Source organism: Crinia signifera, chromosome 7, assembly GCF_055691185.1.
Source record: "Crinia signifera chromosome 7, ASM5569118v1, whole genome shotgun sequence".
In the NCBI taxonomy this organism is placed as follows: domain Eukaryota; kingdom Metazoa; phylum Chordata; class Amphibia; order Anura; family Myobatrachidae; genus Crinia; species Crinia signifera.
In genome coordinates this window covers 43,111,934-43,134,784 of record NC_139223.1, presented here as the reverse complement: position 1 = coordinate 43,134,784, position 22,851 = coordinate 43,111,934, and the positions used below count along the sequence as shown (strand labels likewise).

Here is a 22,851-nt window from a genome sequence, read left to right as displayed (position 1 = left end):
AAATAACTTCAGCTGAAATACAGGACTCTCTGCAAAAAAGTGGTGTGGTTGTTTCAAGATGCACAATAAGGAGGCATTTGAAGTAAAATGGGCTGCATGGTTGAGTCACCAGAAGAAGGCCATTACTACGCAAATGCCACAAAGCATCCCGCTTACAATACTCCAAACATCACAGAGACAAGCCTCAAAACTTCTGGAACAAAGTCATTTGGAGTGATCAGACCAAAATTGAACTTTTTGGCCACAACCATAAACGTTACATTTTGAGAGGAGTCAACAAGGCCTATGATGAAAGGTACACCATTCCTACTGTGAAACACTGAGGTGGATCACTGATGTTTTGGGAATGTGTGAGCTACAAAGGCACTGGAAACTTGTTCAAAATTGATGGCAAGATGAATGCAGCATCTTGTCAGAAAATACTGGAGGAAAATTTGCACTCATCAACCCGGAAGCTGCGCATGGGACGCACTTAGACGTTCCAACATGACAATGATCCAAAACACAAGGCCAAGTTGACCTGTCCTTGGCTACAGCAGAATAAAGTGAAGGTTCTGGAGTGGCCATCTCAGTCTCCTGACCTCAATATCATTGAGCCACTCTAGGGAGATCTCAAACGTGCAGTTCATGCAAGACAGCCCAAGAATTTACAGGAACTGGAGGCTTTTTGCCAAGAACGGGCAGCTTTACCATCTGAGGAAATAAAGAGCCTCATCCACAACTACCACAAAAGACTTCAAGCTGTCATTGATGTTAAAGGGGGCAATACACGGTATTAAGAACTGGGGTATGTAAACTTATCAGCACAACTGTATATTACTCACCTTGAAAAAGAGACCAAGAGGTCTCGAAACGTTGGAATCATTTGAGTATGTTCTTCTGTACATAAATTTTTTAGCATTAATTCGTCCCCGGAGTGTCACTTTGCCTATACCTTGCCCGTGACCTGTGTTCTGCATTAATCTAACCTCAGCAAAATGAATTGACTCTGCTAATAATGCCTCTGCCTCTGTGCGCACTAATGGAATTCAGTTTTGCAGCAACCAGTTTACAGGCTGCAGACTTGAAGAATCAAATAGCTCTAAGCAATTAGGAAGGACTGGGAAGGGAAATCTCCACTGAGCCGGCGCGTTGGTGATGATTGAAAGAGAGTTCTCCTGGGTACGAGGCTGAGATAAACAGCTGGCCCCCCAAAAACCCCAAAGCTGAGTCTGTTTGCTGCTAACTGCTGAGATCATAAGCCACTCTCACAAATACAAAACCCTCGCTGCAGCTTCCATAAGCAAATATAGCGGGGATAGAACTACGGTGACTGTGATAAATACAAATCACACGATTGTTATCTGGCACAATGATGTGTTTGCAGCTGACGGATATGGAATCTTACGTTTTTGTATGGCAGGAAACAGTCAGTCTGCTGGATGGCTTTGTCTGAAAGAACTGGCAGAGTTAAAGATCCCTACCAACCTATTTATCAGGCCTCTCTTATTTATAAATCGTATGGAAATGGCAGGTCCTTATGATATAGGTATCAGCCAGGGCTGACAAGAGCCTGCCACAGGAGATATTTCAGAGGGGTGTGACTGTACACGGCATCCTGGTGGGCACAGGGCCAGGTTCAGACTACTCGCTGGTGTTTGGATCCCAGCGAGCAGGTAGTCGCCAGCCTGCCAAACACACGCTCTCACATTTCCCCGTCCCTGTGCACGGCTGCATAAACCAGGACTCACTCAGTGCTGCGAAAGCCGCGGAGAGAAGGAGGTCGCTGATGACATCATCAGCCCTCCATCCTGACAGCCGGGAAACACCTGCATTTTCTGGGAAATGCCAGCGGCATGCCCACAAATGCCCGCAGGGTGATTGGTCAGTGAGCAAAGGCTAGCCTTTGGGTGGACGGCACGCGCAAGCACACAGCGTACCACACACTTGCGCCGTGGTTTGATTATCGGACCAGACTGAATCATACTTGCCTGCTTTTGAAAACTAGTTTCAGGGAGATTATAGTTCGTAGTAGAATTTTGCACAGCGTCCCATTGAGGGGTGCGTGTCATGCTCCACCCAAAGGGTGTGTCTAGTTCCATATATGGAGAGATTGTGAAAAGAGATTGTGAATGTGGCACCTAGAAGCGTGGGTGTGCACTGCTACATCTGGGAGGAATATTTTAAATTGACTTATATCCAAATGTAGATGAGCCACAAAGCAGTTATTAAGAGCTACTATACTTGGTACAGTGCTGGGAAATGGTGCTGATGATTTAATGTAAATGTATCAGTCTCTCATTCCTTTTATTCCCCAAAAATGTAACAGTGTAATATGGGCTAGGTGAAATGAGGGAGATTGCTAGACTAATGAGGGAGAGAGGGAGATTGCTGTTATTTCAGGGAGTCTCCTGCAGAATGCAGGAGGGTAGGCAACTATGGACTGAAGCAGCCCCACAATCCCAATGCAAGTCAAAATCAGGGGCTGGCTGGCAGTTTCACCCTGGGGAAAAACACAAGCCAGTAGCCCTGGAGTGATAGAGACTGCAGCTATGCAGCAATGGTCGCTGTGAATGTGTGGTCAGTGGGTCATGCATGCACTGCGGCAGCACTTGGAGCACATCAGAGGGGCAGACTTCCTGCCAATAAAATTGCATATTGTTATGCAAATATCACGGCCTGATCATATTGCATACGTTAAAGCAACTGCAGAAGACAGGGGCGAGATTCACCAAACTAAAAATGCCGTAAAAACCCAGTTTTCGGGGTTTTACTGCATTTTTATATTCAGCAAAGCCCCACCGCCGGGGCTTCACTGCGGGGGGTTACGCCAGTTCTAGATGGCGTAACCCCATGGAAGCCTACGGGCTTCCATTTGCGTCCCCCGCCGCCCCGCACCCCCCTCACTTGTGTCCGGGCAGCCTCCTGCTGTGCTGCCCGGACCAGTTGAGCCCTTACAGCCAGGTAAGGGTGCAGGCAGTGAGGGGGGAACCCACTGCACATCACCTTTGAGTTAATAATCGCATATGTTACTGCATATGCGATTATTAACAACGCGAATGCCGGCGATGTGCACCGGGGGTTATTAGAGAATCCCGCCAAGGGAGAGAGCAAGAGATATCGCTAGTGAGATGAAGATAGCAAGAGAGAGTGCAGGAGCAAGGGAGATTGGGCCTTATTCTAGTTCACTCTTAGAGGCAAATTCCTTCTCAGATGGACAAAACCATGGCCCTTATTCTGATTGACGCGGACTTTACCGCATACTTTCGGATCGCGTCTTTACGGCGTCTGCGCATGCGTGGAGAACGCAACGCGCATGTGCCACGCATTGACTCGGTACCAGTTCGGCCAGATCCCGTCCAGAACTGTTCACCGCTATCATTCGGGAAATAGGGGCGTATTATGGGCGTCATGCGGAATGACACATGGGCGTAGTTTCAAAGTGGGCAAAACGGGGCGGAAACATGGGCGGACACGGGGGAGTACACTTATGTTGGGGGGCGTACATTCGGAAACCACTCCGAATGCACGCGATCAAAAAGGGCAGAAATGTGCGGTGTCCACAAGTGTACTATTGCTTTGCGGACACCACTCGTTCATGCGCTAGGCGAACGTACGCCTAATGACTACAACCATTAACACCTGAACCCAATAGAATCTACTCCTTTACTCATTACTCACTAATAGGCCGCTTGTCAGTGCTTTAATTGAAACCATTGCTGCTTCAAGGAAACCTTACTAGTCCCCCACATATGCTGTACTTGTCACAGTTGTTGGTTTTATTTGCACTTGAAACAGTATATGTGTAGATTGTTTATAATCTTTTACACAGGGTGTAATAAAAACCATTGCACTTACATTGCTGTAAGGGTTAATGTGTGCAATGCATGTGTTAGGCATGCTTGTAAGGATATATTGGAATCTAATTGATTCCAATTCCAAATAAGCAGTTTTTTATGAGGATAGGTAATTGAATAAGTGGGTCATGTGATGTATTGCAGAAGATACTTCATAGTGGGTTGTTTGGCGTAAATACTCCGCTTACGTGCGGTAGCACCGCTTGGCTCCCGTTCGGATGCGGTATTCCCGAGCATACTCTGTAATACTCTGTAATACCGTGCCGAATCGGAGTGTTTCTCCCGCACACGCATGGTTTGTATGTCGTCCGTAAACACGCCCTGTTCTTAAAGAGTGAGTCCGTCCGAATGCGGAGGACACGTGGGCGTTTCTACGGACGATGGCCGCATGCGGCAAAACACCGTTGCGTGCTGACCGCTCCGTAAGAATGCGGGAATTTCCGCACAGATCAGAATAAGGGCCCATGTGCACTGCAGGGGGACAGATGTACCAGGTGCAGATAGAACTAGATTTGGGTGAGTTATTTTGTTTCTGTGCAGGGAAACTAATGACTGTTTTATTTTTACACTGCAATACAGATCTCACTTTGAAGAAAACCCCACCCAAATCTAACTCTCTCTGCACATGTTACATCTGCCCCACCTGGTTTTGTCCAGCTAAGAAGGAATTAAGAGTGAACTAGAATAAGGCCCATAGTGACAGTGCAGGAGAGAGAGAGCATAGGGAAGAGGGAGCTAGCAAAGGAGAACGCAATCCAGATGGATATAGTGAGAGTGCAGGGGAGATAGCCAGAGAGTGCAGGGAAGAGCGCGTTAGAGAGAGAGAGCATAGTCGAAACCGCGTAGCGGAGAGGGAGATAGCAAGACAGCTTCCCAGGGAGAGAGAGAGAGATATCGGGAAAGTGTAGGGAAGCAGTGGCGTAACTATAAATTTTGCTCCCCCCTGCCAAAAAGTTTGTGGCGCCAAACCCCCCCACCCCCATCTGCCCATCCGCCCATCCTGTACACAGTAGCCAATAGCCGGCCCTGTGTACAGTCAATTGAATCAGTGGGGGGATTTGTCGTCTCTCTGCCATGGCCCCACCCGCGCTGCAGCTGACTCGCCTCTGGTGCTCAGTCAGTGGACAGCAGCATGTCAGTGCGTCGAGCGGGTGCCGGCGCTCACACAGACCCCGCTGCTGCTTGCTCCCCCAAGCGGCTGCTAAGGCTGCCTTACAGTAGTTACGCCACTGTAGGGAAGATAGCGAGAGAGATCGCAGGGGAGAAAGAGAGCACAGGTGAAATAACGAGAGAGACTGCATGGGAGATAGTGAGAGAGACATTTGGGAAATAGTGAGAGAGTCCACATGGAAGATACTGAAAGGCTGCAGGAGAGATAGACACCACAGGGAAGAGGGAGATAATGAGAGGCCACAGGGGAGATACCGAGAGAGGCTGCAGTGAGCTAGATAACACAGGGGAGATGGAGATAGTGAGAGGCCACAGGGGAGATACAGAGAGAGGCCGCAGGGAGATAGATACCACAGGGGAAAGGGAGATAGTGAGATGCCACAGGGGAGATACCGAGAGAGGCCGCACGGAGATAGATACCACACGGGAGAGGGAGATAGTGATAGGCCACAGGGGAGATACCGAGAGAGGCCGCACAGAGATAGATACCACAGGTGAGAGGGAGATAGTGAGAGGCCACAGGGGAGATAGTGAGTGAGGCCGCAGGGGAGATAGTGAGAGAGGCCGCAGGGGAGATAGTGAGAGAGGCCACAGGGGAGATAGACACCACATGGAAGAGGGAGATAATGAGAGGCCACAGGGGAGATACCGAGAGAGGCTGCAGGGAGCTAGATAACACAGGGGAGAGGGAGATAGTGAGAGGCCACAGGGGAGATAGTGAAAAAGACAGCAAAGGAGAGGATGATAGTAAAAGAGACTGCAGGGGGCAGGAAGTACCTCTGTATTTGGCTCCACAGCTGATCTCAGCTCCAGCCCTCCTCATCCTGTGCAGTGCCAGGGAAGCAGGTACCAGGGAGATTGAGACGAGAGGAAGCGAGTCAGTGGTGGAGCGACTGCACAGCTTAGGGAGGAAGCTGATCTAGTGGTTGGGGGGCCTAAGCTGGGAACCTGTCTGTGAGACACAACTCTGGGTTAATCTGCTGGGGGAGGGGGGGAGTAGAGTTAGGCTGTTTAGCCAGGATTCTGGCCGCCGGTTTGCCATACCCAACCCATCTGAGATAGGCAGCATTAGAAATTACATATGTATCAATAAATGATACTGATCAGAAAGGCCCAAAAACTGGGTGATGCCCCCTGGAGAGGCAGGCAAGTCTCCAAATGCCAGAATCTCAACTTTAGGGTTAGAATTTGGGCAAGAGGATGAAGGGTGGTTAGAGTTTTGCACTACACTAAATGTTGGAGTTAGGGATGGGGATTAGGGTTAGGGATAGTGGAGAAATACTTACCGGAACATCCCTATCTAAATGGTCAATGTCAACATGGTTAACATTGCCATGATAGTGTCAAAATAGTACTGCACTGCTGGCACACACCTACGGCCTGATCGGATGCGATACATTGCGGGTGATAAAAAGCACCAACGATGTGCTGCTGATGTGTCAAACACCTCTGATGTGGCCAGTTTTCATCCTATATATCTGGCCGATCCATCAACATTGAATGAAAACAGGCCAAATCGGACCAGTGTATGGGTAATTTGAAGTGTGAGGTGAGTGCAGTTGTCACTGACCTGTTCCAATGAGTGCCTCTGATTTAGCTCCTCCCGGTGACTCCTTGCATCGTGTAATGTCTCTAGGGTTCCTCTGCTGCCTTCACATCTCCTCAGCTGTTGGCCTCTAATTAGTGTTACTGCCATGGACCAATGATCCAACTCGGTCACCTCCAACACCAGCTCCCAGAGATAGCCTCCAGCTCCACCATAACCTATGGAGCCACATCTCTGCCCTGCCTCGCTGGTTAGGAATTACAGCAGCAGGCATGGCCTTGTATCACAGCTTCTTTAGTTAGGCTAACTCCCTAAGATAGCTGCCACCCAACTGCCAACTGGTCCAGAATCCCGATGTAATTGCCACTTCACAAGCTGTCTTTCTCCCTGGGATACATGTGCCTCTTGCTGACTAGTCATTGTCATTCATTCAGTGGGTGTCGGATGACATCCCAACAGTCAGGATTCCGACGGTCAGGATACAGACATTGAAATCCTGACTGTAAAACACCCGACAGTCGAGCGCAGCGATCCTGCAAGAGTCTTCTCTGCACTGTCGGAGTACCGGCGGTCGGGATTCCGATGTTGGTATAATGACCGTCAGAATCCCAACTGTTGGAGCTGCATAACACACCCCCTTTAGCAGGAAAAGAGCAAATATCAGACTAGTTCGTGACAGTTTCAATGGGGTGCCACATTCACACCTGTCAATGTGTTATTGGAGCGTCAAAGGGCTGCACAGATGTACAATACTGAGCCCAGGAGATATTGATGCCAAATAATATCAACTGTATCCTGCTATCTTCAATAAAACATACTCTGGTTTGGAGTCAACATGTGGACTAACCTCCTTATTCAAAGCAAGCAATGACAGAAGTGTGCGTTATATGATACACAATGTATTTGCCCGCACAATAATATCATGTGTTTCAAAATGTTAAATAAAATAATAAAACATTTGCCTTTCACTTTCAAGGAATCGCAAATTTTCAGTGGGAGAACCGTGAGATGAACACTCATACCAAACAAATATCCCAAACAAACTACCCTGCCGATGGTCATGTGCATAGGGCTGCTGCCAGTCTTAAAACGCTCTTGTCATCGGCGGTCATATGCACAGCAATCATTTGAAAACGATCTACAGGAGCACTAGAGATGCAAATGCTAGGTTTGTGAGCTGGAGACATAACGCCTTCATTCACAGCTCAGACAGACAGATTGCCAAAGCAAGTGGATCTGGAAGGAATATGGACACGTACATGCAGAAGACCATAATAGGCAGATGTGTCTCTTTGGTGTCTGGTGTGTAGAGGAGTGGCCATACCTGAATATCAGGGCACTGTGCTTAAGGTGCTGCTTAAGGGGGAGTGGCTAAGCCATTTTGTAGGTCTGGCTGCACCTTATGAGACCCCATACAGGCACCAGTACGCGCCCATTTTTCCTCTAATTGGATTGGAGGAAATCCCTTCCAAACAGATCAGTTCCAATCCGAGCTAATTTTAGATGGGTTAATTGTCAAAGCTGTTAATTGGTTTGGTGCCATACATTATAGGAGGCTGTGAACCGGTTGAGGGTATGCGTCTACCATAGAGCTAGTACCAATTTCCAATGGTGTGACCGATGGTGGCGTATAAGAATATACCATCTATATTACAGTTTGATAAATGTTGCCACACGGACACATACCTCCGAACATTAATGCGTGCCAAAAGTTTGGGGCATGGCCTAGCGGCAAGGGGCACGGCCTATATTTTCGTGATGCTCGCCCCTATACTCAAGGGGCACGCCCCAGTTTCGCCGCTGTGGGGGCATGGCTAGCGGCTCTGTGAGCTGCTGACCATGCCTCCAGCCCCTCAGGCTGCAGGAATAGATGTGGTGTGCATGCAAACAGCGTCTATTCACAGATGATGGGGGGGCTCCCAACTGCCCCCCCCCACCATGGGACACTGCCCGCCCCGGGCGGGACGCGTGAACGTCCCAAATAAACGGTACATTCCCCCGAAAAGCAGTACAGTTGGGAGGTATGCGGACATACACAAGGAGAGTCGATTGTTAGCCACTTGCATAAACTCATAGATGGCCGACCACCAATAGACACGCTTTCACTTGTGACTAAAAGGAACTAGACAACACTGTTTGCTATTATTTATTATAATTAGTAATATAACCCAAAAATATTGGAATGTTATCTTGGAGCGCCCACACCTGAACTGAGGAACAAGTATACCAATAATTCCTTCTGCAAGATTGTCGCTCAACGTCCTCCGGAGATCTGTTACGTTTTGTACAGTTCAATTACCAGTTGCTGTTAATTGGATGCTTTGGATTTTTTTTTCTTCCCCGCACATATTTGTAAATAGGGAATAGTCAAAAAAGTAATCATTTTGCTCTTTTGTTTCTAGGTAGCTTAATAACATGACATTGTTTTTGTTTTAACTCGCAGCGGTTGGCAGCGGAAGACGTGCAGTCCATCATCTGATAGTGCTGACAATGTCTTGAAGCCACATCAGTAATAGTCATCTTGTTATCCAACCCAAACTTCTTCTGGGAGACTTTTACAGAAAGTTTTAAGTTCTCTGATTGGCCTCAAAAAATCTTCACGATCCACAGTGTACTTGTTACCACCCCCACACTTGTCAAAACAGCACTTTAAAACCCGTTCAGACTTCCCTGGCAACTCATCGAACATTAAAATTCTGAGCACACACAGTTTGTCTTATTATTTTTTTTTTCAAATTTCAGAAAATAAATGGAATTCTGAAATATTGATAGATTGTGCAACATACAGTATAAGAGTTTTGGATCATTGTGCTTACCTCTTACAGTAGGTACATATATATATATATATATATATATATATATATATATATATATATATACTTTACAGATACTATACTCTCCCTATGTAGTGTTATCCACTAATTAATTTATTTTCCAAAATTTGGTTAGAAAATTGCAAGGATACACTATAGTCCTATTACCAGAAATTCCAAAATACTAAATGGAAATATTTAGTGATGTATTATTCTAATATGCTTATGCATGCCTATCCTGTTGGGTGTTATGGCATTATGAACAGTTATATTTTTATATTGCACTTTATGATTGCTTTAGACTGAGGATAGTTTAGTTGCACATCTGAATCCTAATTAATTAACAGACAATCTTCCCCTGCATTAAAATATTATTCCCTATTAAATGTATTCAGCACCTTCAGAAGAGACCTATAGATACTTAAAACTTTTCCTATTCCATCCTAAAACACAAGCACTTATATAATATATGCACATTTTCCATAAGTACTTTTTGTCGGGGGTACAACAGTCCAAACTCTTGCATTGATTCTGGCTTTGTAACATCCCATACAGGAAGTATTGTTCCATACAGGAAGTAATGTTCCAAACAGGAAGTAATGCTCCAAACAGGAGGTACTGTTCCAAACAGGAAGTGACACGTTAAGTGCAATTTTTAAATTCTGCCTCTTTGTAGCTTATCTTGTGGTCTTACTGAAATAAATGATGGAAAAAGCCCATCTATGACTACTTGAGATGCTTTCCATGTTTCCTATTCCTCCAGGCCTCATTTACCATAATTGCAGCCTTCAGACAGGTGTGGTGCGCCTGTTGGAAGGATTGTTGTGTAGGGACTCCTTGTATTCTTTAGGGATAGAGTTGTGAACCTGAAGAAAGTTATGTTCCCTTTCAGAATTTAGTAAGGTACCAACAGTCATCTTGGTGGGGTCACGGGCAGTTAACGTGTAGAGGGAGATGTCACTAGTTGGAATGGTATTGAAGCTTTTGCCAACAGGAGAAGGGTCTCTAGAGCGTGGCTCTGTAGAACGTGAACTGGAGCGTCGGCGGAAGCGATACCGGTAGCTCGGTATTCGGGAAAAGGCAGATTTCTTGAACAGATCGGAGTGTGACTTTGCTCTTATTTGCCGATGCTTTTCTATAAACATGTGCACAGCTAGGACTCCAACCATCTCTGCAATAATAAATGACAGAGCCCCAAAGTAGAAGGACCATCCGTAGGAATAGTTACTCTTCTTGGAGTCACTCTGACCGGGATCACCAGCATTGGCAGAAATGTAGACAATTATTCCAATGATGTTGCTCAGCCCTGGAATAGAGTCAATAAACAAAAAATGACTTTGATGATTCATTTAAACTCAGATGCATTAAATGCAATTTAAATGCAATGATCTAACCAATATCTATATATGAATTTGTCACTTGAGACAAAGGAGTTCGGTTTTATTTCTTATTAATTTTCCATTTATATGGATATGAAATGATATCAAAACATGAAGTTCTGTCTTTTTGACTAAAAGGTGTGGTGTTCAAATATGCCAGATTTAAAAAATATATATTTATTATTAACTTTCAAGTCAGAAATAAACAGTATGACAGTTGGCTCAACAAAATACAACAGAATAACATACAGAGGATCAGATCAGTTTGAAAAGCAAATCGAACAATCAAAGCTGTTTAACCCCTTTATAGCTGGTGACTTATCATTATTCTGTACCATACACAATGATACGGTAAATGCACAAAGCAGCCATTTTGTTTTCAGTTTTCGATACTTAAAGAGGAAATACTGTATAATGCCAATGCAGTGACAAACGCAGGGTTTTTAGAAGGGCAGCGCATTGGAGTAAGTTCGGGAGTCTGGGTGAGGGTAACAGCCCTGATTGGTCTTTTAGTTTTTATACACTGGTTACAGTATGGAATACAGAATTAATATTCAACATTACAGATGGGCTGATTCGAACATTTAAAGTGGTCAGGAAAAGGTTAAACATATCATAATAAATACACAAACATAATAGACCCAGTACTGCACTTTCTAAGCTCACAATCTCCCACTTCATGGTAAGGCTCCTGTTTCTTCCTCCTGGCAGCTGCTCTCTGGTCCATTGCGATGTTTGAGGGCTCAGATCCACACATACAGTAAATGTGGTAGAAGAAGCTGGTACACTGGGCATGTGCAGCAGCTCTGCTCTATCCCTTACACAGCATGGTGCGGTGGCAGCTCTACTGATCATATTATATACCAGTGCTATTGTTGTCATAATTTAAGGCACTTGCCAAGAGGAGGGGGGATTCCAGGCCACCAGAAACCCCCCCTGCGTTTGCCTATGCCGATGCACACTATAGTACCCAGGACTGCTATTCAGAATTATTATAATAAACTACAAACTAACAGAGCCAAATTAAAAAGTCCCCAAAAAAACCTATGAAAGACTCATTAACCATTGCTTGTGTCGACGTTTTGTCAGTGTCGACCTTGTGCATGTTGACATTATGCATGTCTACCTTTTGGTGTCAACCTATGTACTGTCTACCTAGACACTGATGACGTTATCATGCAGTGTGTGGCCAGATTAAGGCAATTGTCTGAGTTGTCAAACCTTAGACCTGGATATAGGGGCTCATTCAGACACATTCTTTATGGGCCTAATTCGGCCCTGTTCCCGAAGTTGGGGGTTTGCACATGTTCATACGCGAATAGGCACACCCCGGGTGCGAATGCCTTCCATGAGATTCACACTCGCAGAGCGGATCGCTCAGTAAGGGGAGGGAAGGGGGCGGGCAGGCGGCGGTAGCAGGGGAACACCCAGCCTTTTTAGGGCGTAGGGGGAGATTTATCAAAGTTTGGAGAGCGATACAGTGGAGAGAGATAAAGTACCAACCATTCAGCTCCTAACTGTTCTTTTTTAAAAAAACAGCCTGTAATATGGCAGTTAGGTCATAGACAAGCGCGGGGGGGGGGGGGGGGGGGGGTTTGACGGCTCCCCAGAAACCCCACTCCTCTTGGCAAGTGCCTTATATTATGACAACAATAGCACTGGTATATAATATGATCAGTAGAGCTGCCACCACATCATGCAGTGTAAGGGACAGAGCAGAGCTGCTGCACATGCCCAGTGTACCAGCTTCATCTATAGTACCAAGTTTGCTGTGTGTGTGTGTCAGACTTGCCTACTTTTGAAAACTAGTTTCAGGGAGATTATAGTTGGTAGTAGAATTTTGCACAGCGCCCCATTAAGGGGGCGTGTCATGCTCCACCCAAAGGGCGTGTCTAGTTCCATATATGGAGAGATTTTGAAAAGAGATTGTGAACATGGCACCTAGAAGCGTGGGTGCTACATTGGATAATGATCATGTAAAATGACTTATATACAAATGTAGATGAGCCCCAAAGCAGTTAGTAAGAGATCCTATACTTGGTAATGTGCTGGGAAATGGCGCTGATGATTCAATGTAAATGTATCCGTCTCTCATTCCTTTTTCCCCCAAAAATGTAACAGTGTAATGTGGGCTAGGTGAAATAAGGGAGATTGCTAGACTAATGAGGGAGAGAGGGAGAATGCTGTTATTTCAGGGAGTCTCCTGCAGAATGCAGGACGGTAGGCGACTAATTCTCTCTGCACATGTTACATCTGCCCCCCTGCAGTGCACATGGTTTTGTCTATTTGAGAAGGAATTTGCCTTCGCGAGTAAACCAGAATAAGGGCATATGTGTGTGTGGAGTCCTCAATCAGTGCACTCTGGACCAGATAGCAGCTACCAGCAAGAAGAGACAGGAACCTTATCATGAAGTGGGAGAATGTGTGCTTATAAATTACTGGTTCTATTATGTTTGTGTATTTTTTAAACCTTTTCCATTTATTTATATTATTACAATTTTGATACAGCCCATACTATAGACCACCCATAATGTTTAATATGTTCCATACAGTATCCAGCATATAAAAAGACTATGGTCTACATTAATGTCCACGGTCGTTACTGGGTTCTTCTACAACTACAACTCCCCCAGACTCCCGCACTTGCAGCAATGTTTCGCATAGAGGGAGATTGGGAACTGCATTTGGAAACCCCTCTCGAGAAATACATAGGAGATGATTGGCTTGTACTTTACCCCTCTCCACTTTATCTCTCTCAAAGCCTTGATAAGCCATGAGCACACAATTAAGTAGAATGTCTCGCAATGTCTCACACATAAATGTGGCTATATATTTAGGTACATTAGGCGCCAGACTTCCAAAGTTTGTTTAATCTCCTTGCAATAGTCCCACTTTCACTGGTTTGTCCTGGTTTACAGGTCTTGAAAAGGGTGTGGCCACTTGGAATGAGGGTTAGCATCAGGCAGTTTGAATACTGTGGGTGTGGCTCGGAGGCAGGTCTTATTTTTCTGATATTTCTTTTATTAAATTTCATGTGGTCTGCATTAAACCAGGACAAGCACTGACTGTGAGCCTGGAGTGCGTACTCACCTGCTGAGACAAAGAAGATTCCAGCGCTGAGAATAACATTGTGCTTGTTTTTGTAAAACTCGCTGGCAGCGACACAGAGACCCCCAAAGAATAGAAGGCCCACACTGAGAATTGGAAAGATGCTGGAAGCTCTAACGGCACCTAAACGAGAGAGATTGGAGAGATGCTGTATGATATATTCACAACGGGAAGATATCTATTAAACTAGTAACGACTATGACTAACATAATACAAATAGTTACCAGCCTGTCAAAATAACAAAACCCAAACAGAGCAATACCAGCCACTGGTGCGTAAAACACTTACTGTAAATGCACCCGACCCCCCATTGAGTGAGGAGCAGTGTTAGCCTTTTTTACTGTAAGTATATAGGATTTATTTTGTTTTTGTCATGGATTATTTTTTTAGATCCCTTTCCCATTTCTCCTTTCCCCCCATGTCTTTTATGTACCCTTTACCCTGAAATATTGCAACAAATACAATTGATGCTTAAAAAACCCCTAAAAAAACCCAATACATTGGTTCCAAAAATATTTTTGAAGTGGACCAAACAAGTACATTTGCATACCTCCCAACCTTTTCAATTGAAGAATAGGGACACTCGCGCGGCAAAGCCCGGAAAGGGGGTGTGGCATATGCAAATGAGGGTGTGGCTTATGCAAATTCATGGGGCTTTATTTACTTAGATTAGAGTTCTGTTTACGATGGGTTGCCCATAGCAACCCATCAGAATATAGTTCTTATTTATTTTGCACCTTCTAAAAGATAATAGATCAATCTGATTGGTTGCCCATAGCAAGATCCCATTTCAAGAGCTCCAGATAATCCCCATTGATTCAAACAATAAATAGCTATTTCTCCAACCAGGTCTGACAGCCACTAGAATATAGTTATGCTTATATATTTTATGTGCAGACAAGCCTAGGATGACTCTGTTATTAGGCTACGAAACCCCCCCCCCCCCCCTCCCAATTTATGACAGTTGTCAAGTTTGCTTCTCCACGTGTCCCCTATCAGGTTTCATTCATCTCCAACGTAGACCCTCAGCCCCTTCAATAACATTTTCCAGCTGTAAGCACTGTACTGATAAGCAGCCTGGTTTTCCCAGCAGGCAGTCTGTTCTCCCAGGATTTTCGATTCCTAACGTACGAGTAATTGAACATCTACTTCTATCCTAACTCTGATGCAAGGGAACAGGTTCAAAGTTTCCAGGGTACAAAAAGACATGAAGAAAAAATAGATGTCTGCCTTTCAATAAATAAAGAGCTATACGGCTAGCCTTGGAAATGCCAGGGGCTTTCCGATTGCAAGAAACTTGTTCCATAGCATCTTCATTAATACAGAATCCCAGCAAGTATCTTGTTCCAATCATCCAGCTAGCTCGGGGCACCCTCAGCAGAACGGACAGGATTGGCTGGCGACTGGCATGCTGCATTGACACGGATGTCACTGATTATTGACCGTTGAGTGACTGAGCTCTGGAGCTACAGTGGCTGTCCGCATGCTCGCTATTATTTAAATGCAGGCAGGTCAATGGCAATACTCTGAGATATTGATTTGACTGTATGAAGTGTGACATCCGAATACAGCCTTAGTCCGTGGAATGTTTATCTGGAAAATCACAATGTTTTCCTAATGGAGATTACTGCTGTTATTTGATAATATCGCACAGGCAGAGAGACCTGATGGATCATCTGCTTCTACAATTTAATTAGGAAAATGCCAACGAGCTTGAGGGGGAAAGCTGGGGAAACGCTTTACTGAAGCTTAGCATTCTGGGTAATAGACCCCCTTTAACCTACAATATATTAAAAAAAGCTACAAAGTAGTCTCTGTATACCCAAGCCTTAGATTAACCCTTTGAGTGCCAGCGTTGTTGTGAGACATAATATCCGCTAAAAATGGCAGCGCCGCAGTCGAGGAATATGAATCACTTTAGTAGTTGCCAGCAAATGATCTGAAGTCGATTAATTGAAGTTTTGCGCCGCCCCCCCCCCCCCAAAAAAAAAAGAACAGTTGCTGTGATCATAACTGTCATTTTTAGCAGATATTTTGAACATATTTCACAGCAACGTTGGCACGCAAAGGGCTACACAGTTATCCTTCTTCGGAATTAGGAATAAAAGCAAAAAAAGAGCAATTTGCACTTAATGGTGGGGCAGATGTAGGATATTTATAGTTGGGAAGCTCATTTATAGCTTACTTTAATTCTGAATTTCCTTGTAAAAACAAAGCTGCTCACTATTGTTTGCTGCATGCAGTGGCAATCACTATTTTCTCTGCACGCAAAAAAGAAAAAGAAAGAATTTGTTCTAGGGATGGCCAGCGACCATTGATGATTCAAAGCCATTGATGTTCTAGGGCCGGTTTTGAATACTTCAACCATCGTCGATGTATAACCAGATGATTTCCCGCCATCGATGGTAGCTGTACTCCCAATGTTTTGTATTTCCTCAGAGCTGCCTGCTGGCTGCTAGCCATAGCCAGGTCCCAGTGTAGGAGCCGTACCCGGCTATTACAATGTGAGCCTGGAATAAGATGTTCCTCCTATTCAGAGTCAGCTGTCAACCACAGTTTTTGACCATACCCCCGGCTCTCATACATTAGAATGTCACACCTGACAGTTAGGAGCTGAATGACTGGTGCATTATCACCTTCCACTTTATCACTTCAACAGGTTTAATACAGCTGCCCTCATAGGTGGGAACAGGTGAGTTGTCATTTGCCATATAAAGTTTAAAAGGCTGCGGAAGAGTCTAATTGGGCGTGGCCTGGAGTTTACTGGATTGGGTAAAAACAGGAACAGGATCAGACCCTGGAACGCCGGACCAGAGAGGCTCCGGTCTGGGGGGTGTGGTCAGGGGGGTGTCCCGTGCGGTGGAGGTGCCCCCGATACCTGTCACCAGAGAGACGGGGAGGGAGAGTTTACTGTCTGTATGGTCCTGATTTGTTACAGTTCCGTCTTACTTAGTCCCAGAATGTCCTAAGTCAGGGGTGGCCAACCGGTCAGAGGTAAAGAGCCGAAAAATATCTGTAGTCAAGCTAAAGAGCCGACATCATGCGCGCGCCAAAGGCGGGTGTGGGTGTGATACAAATATGCCTCCAATAGTGCAGTGCCATATATACATATGCCCCCCACGGTGCCAGGTATGCACCACACGGTGCCGGGTATGCCCCCACAGTGCCAAAAAGCTGGTATGCCCCCACAGTGCCACAAACTGCTAGGCCCCCACAGTGCCACAAACTGCTAGGCCCCCACAGTGCCACAAACTGCTAGGCCCCCACAGTGCAAATTTCCCAGCAGCAGCACTCACCGTTGTTGCTGCTGCCAGGCGGGGAGAGGACAGGCTGGTGTCCCCCTGCAGTCCTCCTGCCATGTCACCTATGGGAGGAGAGCACAGCACACCGCGCGTCTCCTTCCCCATCACTTCCCTGTGACTGGGCCGCCCACCAATCAAAGCTCGCTGGCTGGCTCCTGATTGGCTGCTGGCCCACGAGCTCTGATTGGTGGACGGCCCAGTCACAAGGATGCACAGTAAGGGGTAGGAGAGATGCGCGATGCGCGCTCTCCTCCCCTCAGAAGGAGAAGGGATTCGGGGAACCGTCAGCAGGAGGGACTGGGACAGACGGTGGGCGGCGGGCAGCAGTGGGAGCAGGAGCCTCACTTTACAAGGGGGAGAGCCGCATGAGGCTCAAGAGCCACAGGTTGGCCACCACTGTCCTAAGTGATCGGCATAAGAGTAAAATCTTCCAGGTGTCTAATAAATCCTATGTCCGGTATAATTGCTTCAATGTATGGAATGAATTCATAGAGTCAGAGGCGTAGCTACCGTAAGGCAGCCACCGCGGCTGCTTGGGGGAGCAAGCGCCAGCGGGGCGCTCCCGGTGCCCGGGCACTCTGGTCAGACCCCCCCCTTACCCCTCCGCATGCCGCCGCCACCGCATTCAGTCCGGCACCGCAGATAGCCTCCGGGCTCCGTCTCCTGCAGTAATGAAAAATGTCACGACAAAATGGCTGCCCCCTAATAGCAGACAGTTTTTACGGATGCTAGAGGAGGCCGCCGCCTCCTCTAACATCCCTAAAAAAACTGTCTGCTGTACGGGGGCAGCCATTTTGTCATGTCATTTTTCATTACTGCAGGAGACGGAGCCCGGAGGCTATCTGCGGTGCCGGACTGAATGCGGGGCCGGCGGCGGCATGCGGAGGGGTAAGGTAATTTTTTGGCGGGGGGGGCGCCACAATATTAGTTACGCCTCTGCATAGAGTGGCCTTTCATAAAGACTAAGGGGGTTATTCTGGTTGATTCACCAAACCTTGCCTTGCGAATGGTGGCCCGGCAAGGGCGATTCGCTTGCAGGGCCTGCAAATGGATTTCATACAGTAACATCCATTCGCAGCCTTGGGGGATCATATAAAAGTAACTCTCAAGTCACACTCGTGGACACTCAGGAGGAAGTGAGCGGGCAGCTGATGTCATCCGGTGATGTCAGCTGCCCCCCCCCCCCGCACCATCGGCGCATTAGCATGAGTACGCCCTGTGTTCTCATGGGAACGTCCATGAAACGCTGGGCTTTCCCATATGCAAATGGCCCGGGCTGCCGCCCCGTGCCCCTCTCCACCCCCCACCCACAAACTTGGGTACGTGCGCCTGGCGAACACCCTGTTCACCGTGGCCGCATGCCCTCGGCGTATGGACATGCGCAGAAATGACCCTGTGCATGCGCATATGCAACCATCGATGCCCTTGCGGAGATTCGGGTCCGATTTGAATGAGCCCCATTCAGATAAATCTAAGACGATCTTTTCCTATTTGTAGACAGAATTGTGAACCATGCACGCTTGCCACCGACAGACGGTTCCCTTTGTAATTACTCCTAGATAAAAATGTCTGAGCCTGGCCCTGCTGCCCCCTCCCTTTCTTCCTTTTGTCCCTGCGCTGACACTCTCCCGTCACAGTGGAATTCGCCAAGGAGATATTTGCCGTCTGTGAGCATGCAGCCTGGACCGTATTGAGGTTGGAGGGCAGAGGGGGTAATCCATTGAAGTAAAGTCCTTACGCAGTAAATACTCCGCAGTGTCCTGCTCGTAATCTGCGTCCTCGGGAAAATGATCAATTTTCTTGCACATTCCTCGGAAGGCTCCTGCGGGAGAGAGATAACTCGTTACACAAAAGCAGCAACTCTGCCAAAAAAATATATTGGGACTTAAAGCCCAGAAATCTTGGGTCCTGCAAGGCATTAATGCAGGAAAACACAAAACACAACTAATCTGCTTAGCTGTCTTCTTCTACTGTGTGTATGTCTTTCTCCAGTCCGATGTGAGCATAGCTGTTAGTTCACAACAGGACAAGAGCGTGCCATGAGGGGTTACCAGGTTCCAGCACTTCGGAATTAACATGCAAAATATTACTTTTTTTATAAATATATATTTCATACTTACCTACTTTTGAAAGTAGAATTTTGCACAGTGCCCTATTAAGGGGGCGTGTCATGCTCCACCCAAAAGGGCGTGGCTAGTTCCATATATGGGGTATATGTGTTTAAATGCTTGTTGCAATATATTTCTAGATAACATTAGTAACTCTATACTTTGGGAAATACAAGTACAAATTCCATCGGATTGTATATATCTCTTATTTATCCCCCCCCCCAAAAAAAACAACAACAACAAGGTAACAGCTGTATAAGGCACATTAGGAGAGATCTGGGAGATTTCTAGACTTTTCAGGGAGACAAGGAGATTGCTGCTATTTCAGGGAGTCTCCTGTAGAATGGGGTGCCGTATGTCTGCCCGACAGGGGGGATCCCGACGGTCAGTATCCCGATGTCGGAGTCCCGACTGCCGGTGCTCTGACAGGGGGGATCCCGACTCACAGCGGCTATTTTCCCTGGTGGGGGTCCAGGACCCCTATAGAGGGAGAATAGAACCTGTGGCTAGCGAAGCGAGCCACCGCGCCCGCAGTGTGGCGAGCGCAGTGAGCCCGCAAGGGGCTTCTTTGTGCTTGCTACCCTTTTGGAGCACCGGAAGTCAGGATACTGACCTTCGGAATCCCCCTGTCGGACCGCCATACCACACCCAGTAGAATGCAGGAGGGTAGGCAACTATGATATATTTCATTATGCTTTGTAAGATTTTTTTTTTTGCCTTTGTCTGCAGCGCCTTTATAATAATCGAAACATAAATTCACCTGTTAATTATTACTATTATCAACATCGCCTTTTTGATGATCAAATTAATGTTAACATGATTGCAGCTTACAAATAGACAAATAGACTAAATAGGGACAACACTGAGGCACGAGGCACAGCAATTACACCTGAATATGGTTACACAATGCTAAAGGAATAAGACCCCCCCCCCCCCTCATAGCATTGAGGCTGAGTGTGTGCAAGTGTGACCGCTGCTTTTACAATGGAGATCTGTGGCACAGGGGCGCCAAGAGGGTGTGGCCACTGAATGGGTGTGGCCACTGAAGGGGGCATGACCACTGGTGAGAGGCGTGGTCATCACCCTTTGAAAAAAAAACTCCTTTGTTGGGGGTGCAGGCAGCATCGCACACCACTGCATGCCGAGAGGACAGGCTACCGCAGCCTCTCTATGTCCCCAGTGAATGCTGATTCTGCATGCCGCTGACTGCTGAATCATGGCATAATTCTGTAGTATATATATATATAAATGTTCCAATGCCTTTATTCTGACATTTTTCATCATTTCATTAGGTATCATCATACTGATGAAAATGGCGGAATAAAGGCACTAGTACCAGTGTTTCTCCATCCGGAGTGCTACTGCCTGGGGGATATACAGAGGCGTAACTACCATTGGTGCAGCAGGTGCACTGCACCAGGGCCCTCGGGGACTAAGGGGCCCATTGCTGCCCAAACCTGCAGTTTGTACCTCTGTCACTCACTGGTGTGGGGCCCAAATTATACTTTTGCACCTGGATTCACCACTTACAAGTTCTGCCGCTGCGCACGCACGCACGCACGCACGCACACACGGACACACACACACACACACACACACACACAGATGGAGCCCTCCTCATTTAGCCCTTTAATAGGATTAAGTGAGTAATAGGATTACTCTGCTAATCCCCTACTGTATTGTTCTATGTATTGTATTGCTGCTGAGAACAATAGGATAGCCATGGCGAGCCATGGTGAGCCACGACCTAAGGAACAAAGTTGAGAATGGCTCCAACTGCACACACACACCTGAGTGCACTTCACGCTTGTGCCGGGGTTGAGTGTGAAATCTTCCAGTGCACCCAAGGGGGTGATTCAGGTTAGTTTGCCAAATCAAACTCCTTCTTTAATGGACAAAATCATGTGCAATGCAGGTGGTTCAGATGTAACGTGTGCGGAGAGAGTTAGATTTGGGTGAGTTATTTTGTTTCTGTGCAGAGTAAATACTGTCTGCTTTATTTTTACACTGCAATATAGATATCTGTTTGAGCACATGTAACGATCTGCACATGTTACATCTGCCCCACCTGCAGTGCGGCATGGTTTTGTCCATTAGAGAGAGATTTTGCGTTTGCAATCTAACCTGAATTTGGCCCCAAGTGCCCATAGTAATGATAACTGAAGATAACTGCATCCACCATTACAGAGGCGTAACTACTTTTTTTGCGCCCCCCTGCCGGACATTTCGCCCCCCCCCCCCCCGAAATATTAACCCCCTCCTTACCCGTCCCCATTGCCGCCGGCGCTTCTGCCTCTAACCCGACACGCAGATCTGTGTCGGGTGACGGGCGGTCCCCGGCTCCGACTGCAGTGCTAATATAATAACAGACACTCGGAAAATGGCTGCCCCCATACAGCATTATGGGGGCAGCCATTTTCCGAGTGTCTCTTATTATATTAGCACTGCAGCCGGAGCCGGGGACCGCCCGTCACCCGACACAGATCTGCGTGTCGGGTTAGAGGCAGCGGTGCCGGCGGCAATGGGGTAAGGAGGGGGAGGGCAGGAGTCGGGAGCCGGGACCAGGTGGTAACTATAGTCCCGCAGATCCCCCATGCGCCCACACCTGCCTAGTGCCTCCCCGCCACCGCGGGGGCTGCGGGACTGCACCATTATAAGGGATGCGGTGCAGTGTAGGAAATATACTAAGAATTACACCAAGAATGTACAATAAGGAGTAATGTGTTTAGCAGCCCACCCAAACACAATAACATACTGCACAAACACTGCAGCTTAATAATAATATATTACATATCCATTTTGGCACACAAGAAAAATAGGTAATGTGCAGGTTCCATAAGTATGTGTGCTGAAAGATTAATGTGCAAAGTGCTATACTGTTCCCGTGATTGCATATTAAATAGACCTATTGTCTAACCCAGTGATTTTCAACCTTTTTACCTTGCGGCACACTAAATAAGATTTGAAAATTGCCAAGGCACACCATGAGATCCCCACAGGGCAAAACACATTGGCCCCTACAGGACAAAAAAAACCTTATGGCCTTCATATAAAAAACAATCACACTGGTCCCCACATGTAATAAAAATAAAATACATTGGCCCTTTACATGAAAAGAAGAGACCAGTAAATAACAGTTGAACTGGTGGTGGCTGTAAACTGGTTTGGGCATCTCTAGATCTGGGGGCACACTTGAGAACAGCTCAAGGCACACTAGTGTGCCATGGCACAGTGGTTGAAAAACACTGGTCTAACCCATTATATATACTTTTATACAGCATATTATTGATATATAAATGCAGCCTTAATAAGGGTTGCCGACTTTTACAATCTCCTCTCTGAGAACCCCGGAGAGGAGACTGGCAACATCACTTCTGGGGGCGGGGCCTGATAGAGACATCATCAGTCCCTGCCCCCAGTAATGCAAATACCGCAATATGCGGGTCTCCAATGAGGGGGCGGGGCTAAATACGCGCAATTTGCATTTTTAGCCCTGCCCCCTTCCACCGAAAACGCAATTTAAAGCTTCCTCCACCAGGTACATGAGGGGGAGGGGACCCCCGGAATCCGGGAGGGTTGCCCACCTTTC

At 46.7% G+C, this 22,851-nt stretch overlaps 1 protein-coding gene across 1 annotated transcript in view; it reads right to left on the bottom strand.

Annotated features, from left to right (window-relative positions):
- Nucleotides 1-8,685: 8,685 nt before the first annotated feature.
- CACNG3 (calcium voltage-gated channel auxiliary subunit gamma 3) overlaps nucleotides 8,686-22,851 on the bottom strand; it is a 111,820-nt gene continuing 97,654 nt past the window's right edge. The window contains exons 2-4 of the mRNA XM_083152924.1: nucleotides 18,893-18,976; nucleotides 13,835-13,975; nucleotides 8,686-10,671 (exon numbers count right to left, since the gene is read on the bottom strand). Coding sequence (XP_083009050.1) covers nucleotides 10,154-10,671; nucleotides 13,835-13,975; nucleotides 18,893-18,976 — 743 coding nt within the window. The 3' untranslated portion in view covers nucleotides 8,686-10,153. The remainder of the gene's footprint in view (nucleotides 10,672-13,834; nucleotides 13,976-18,892; nucleotides 18,977-22,851) is intronic.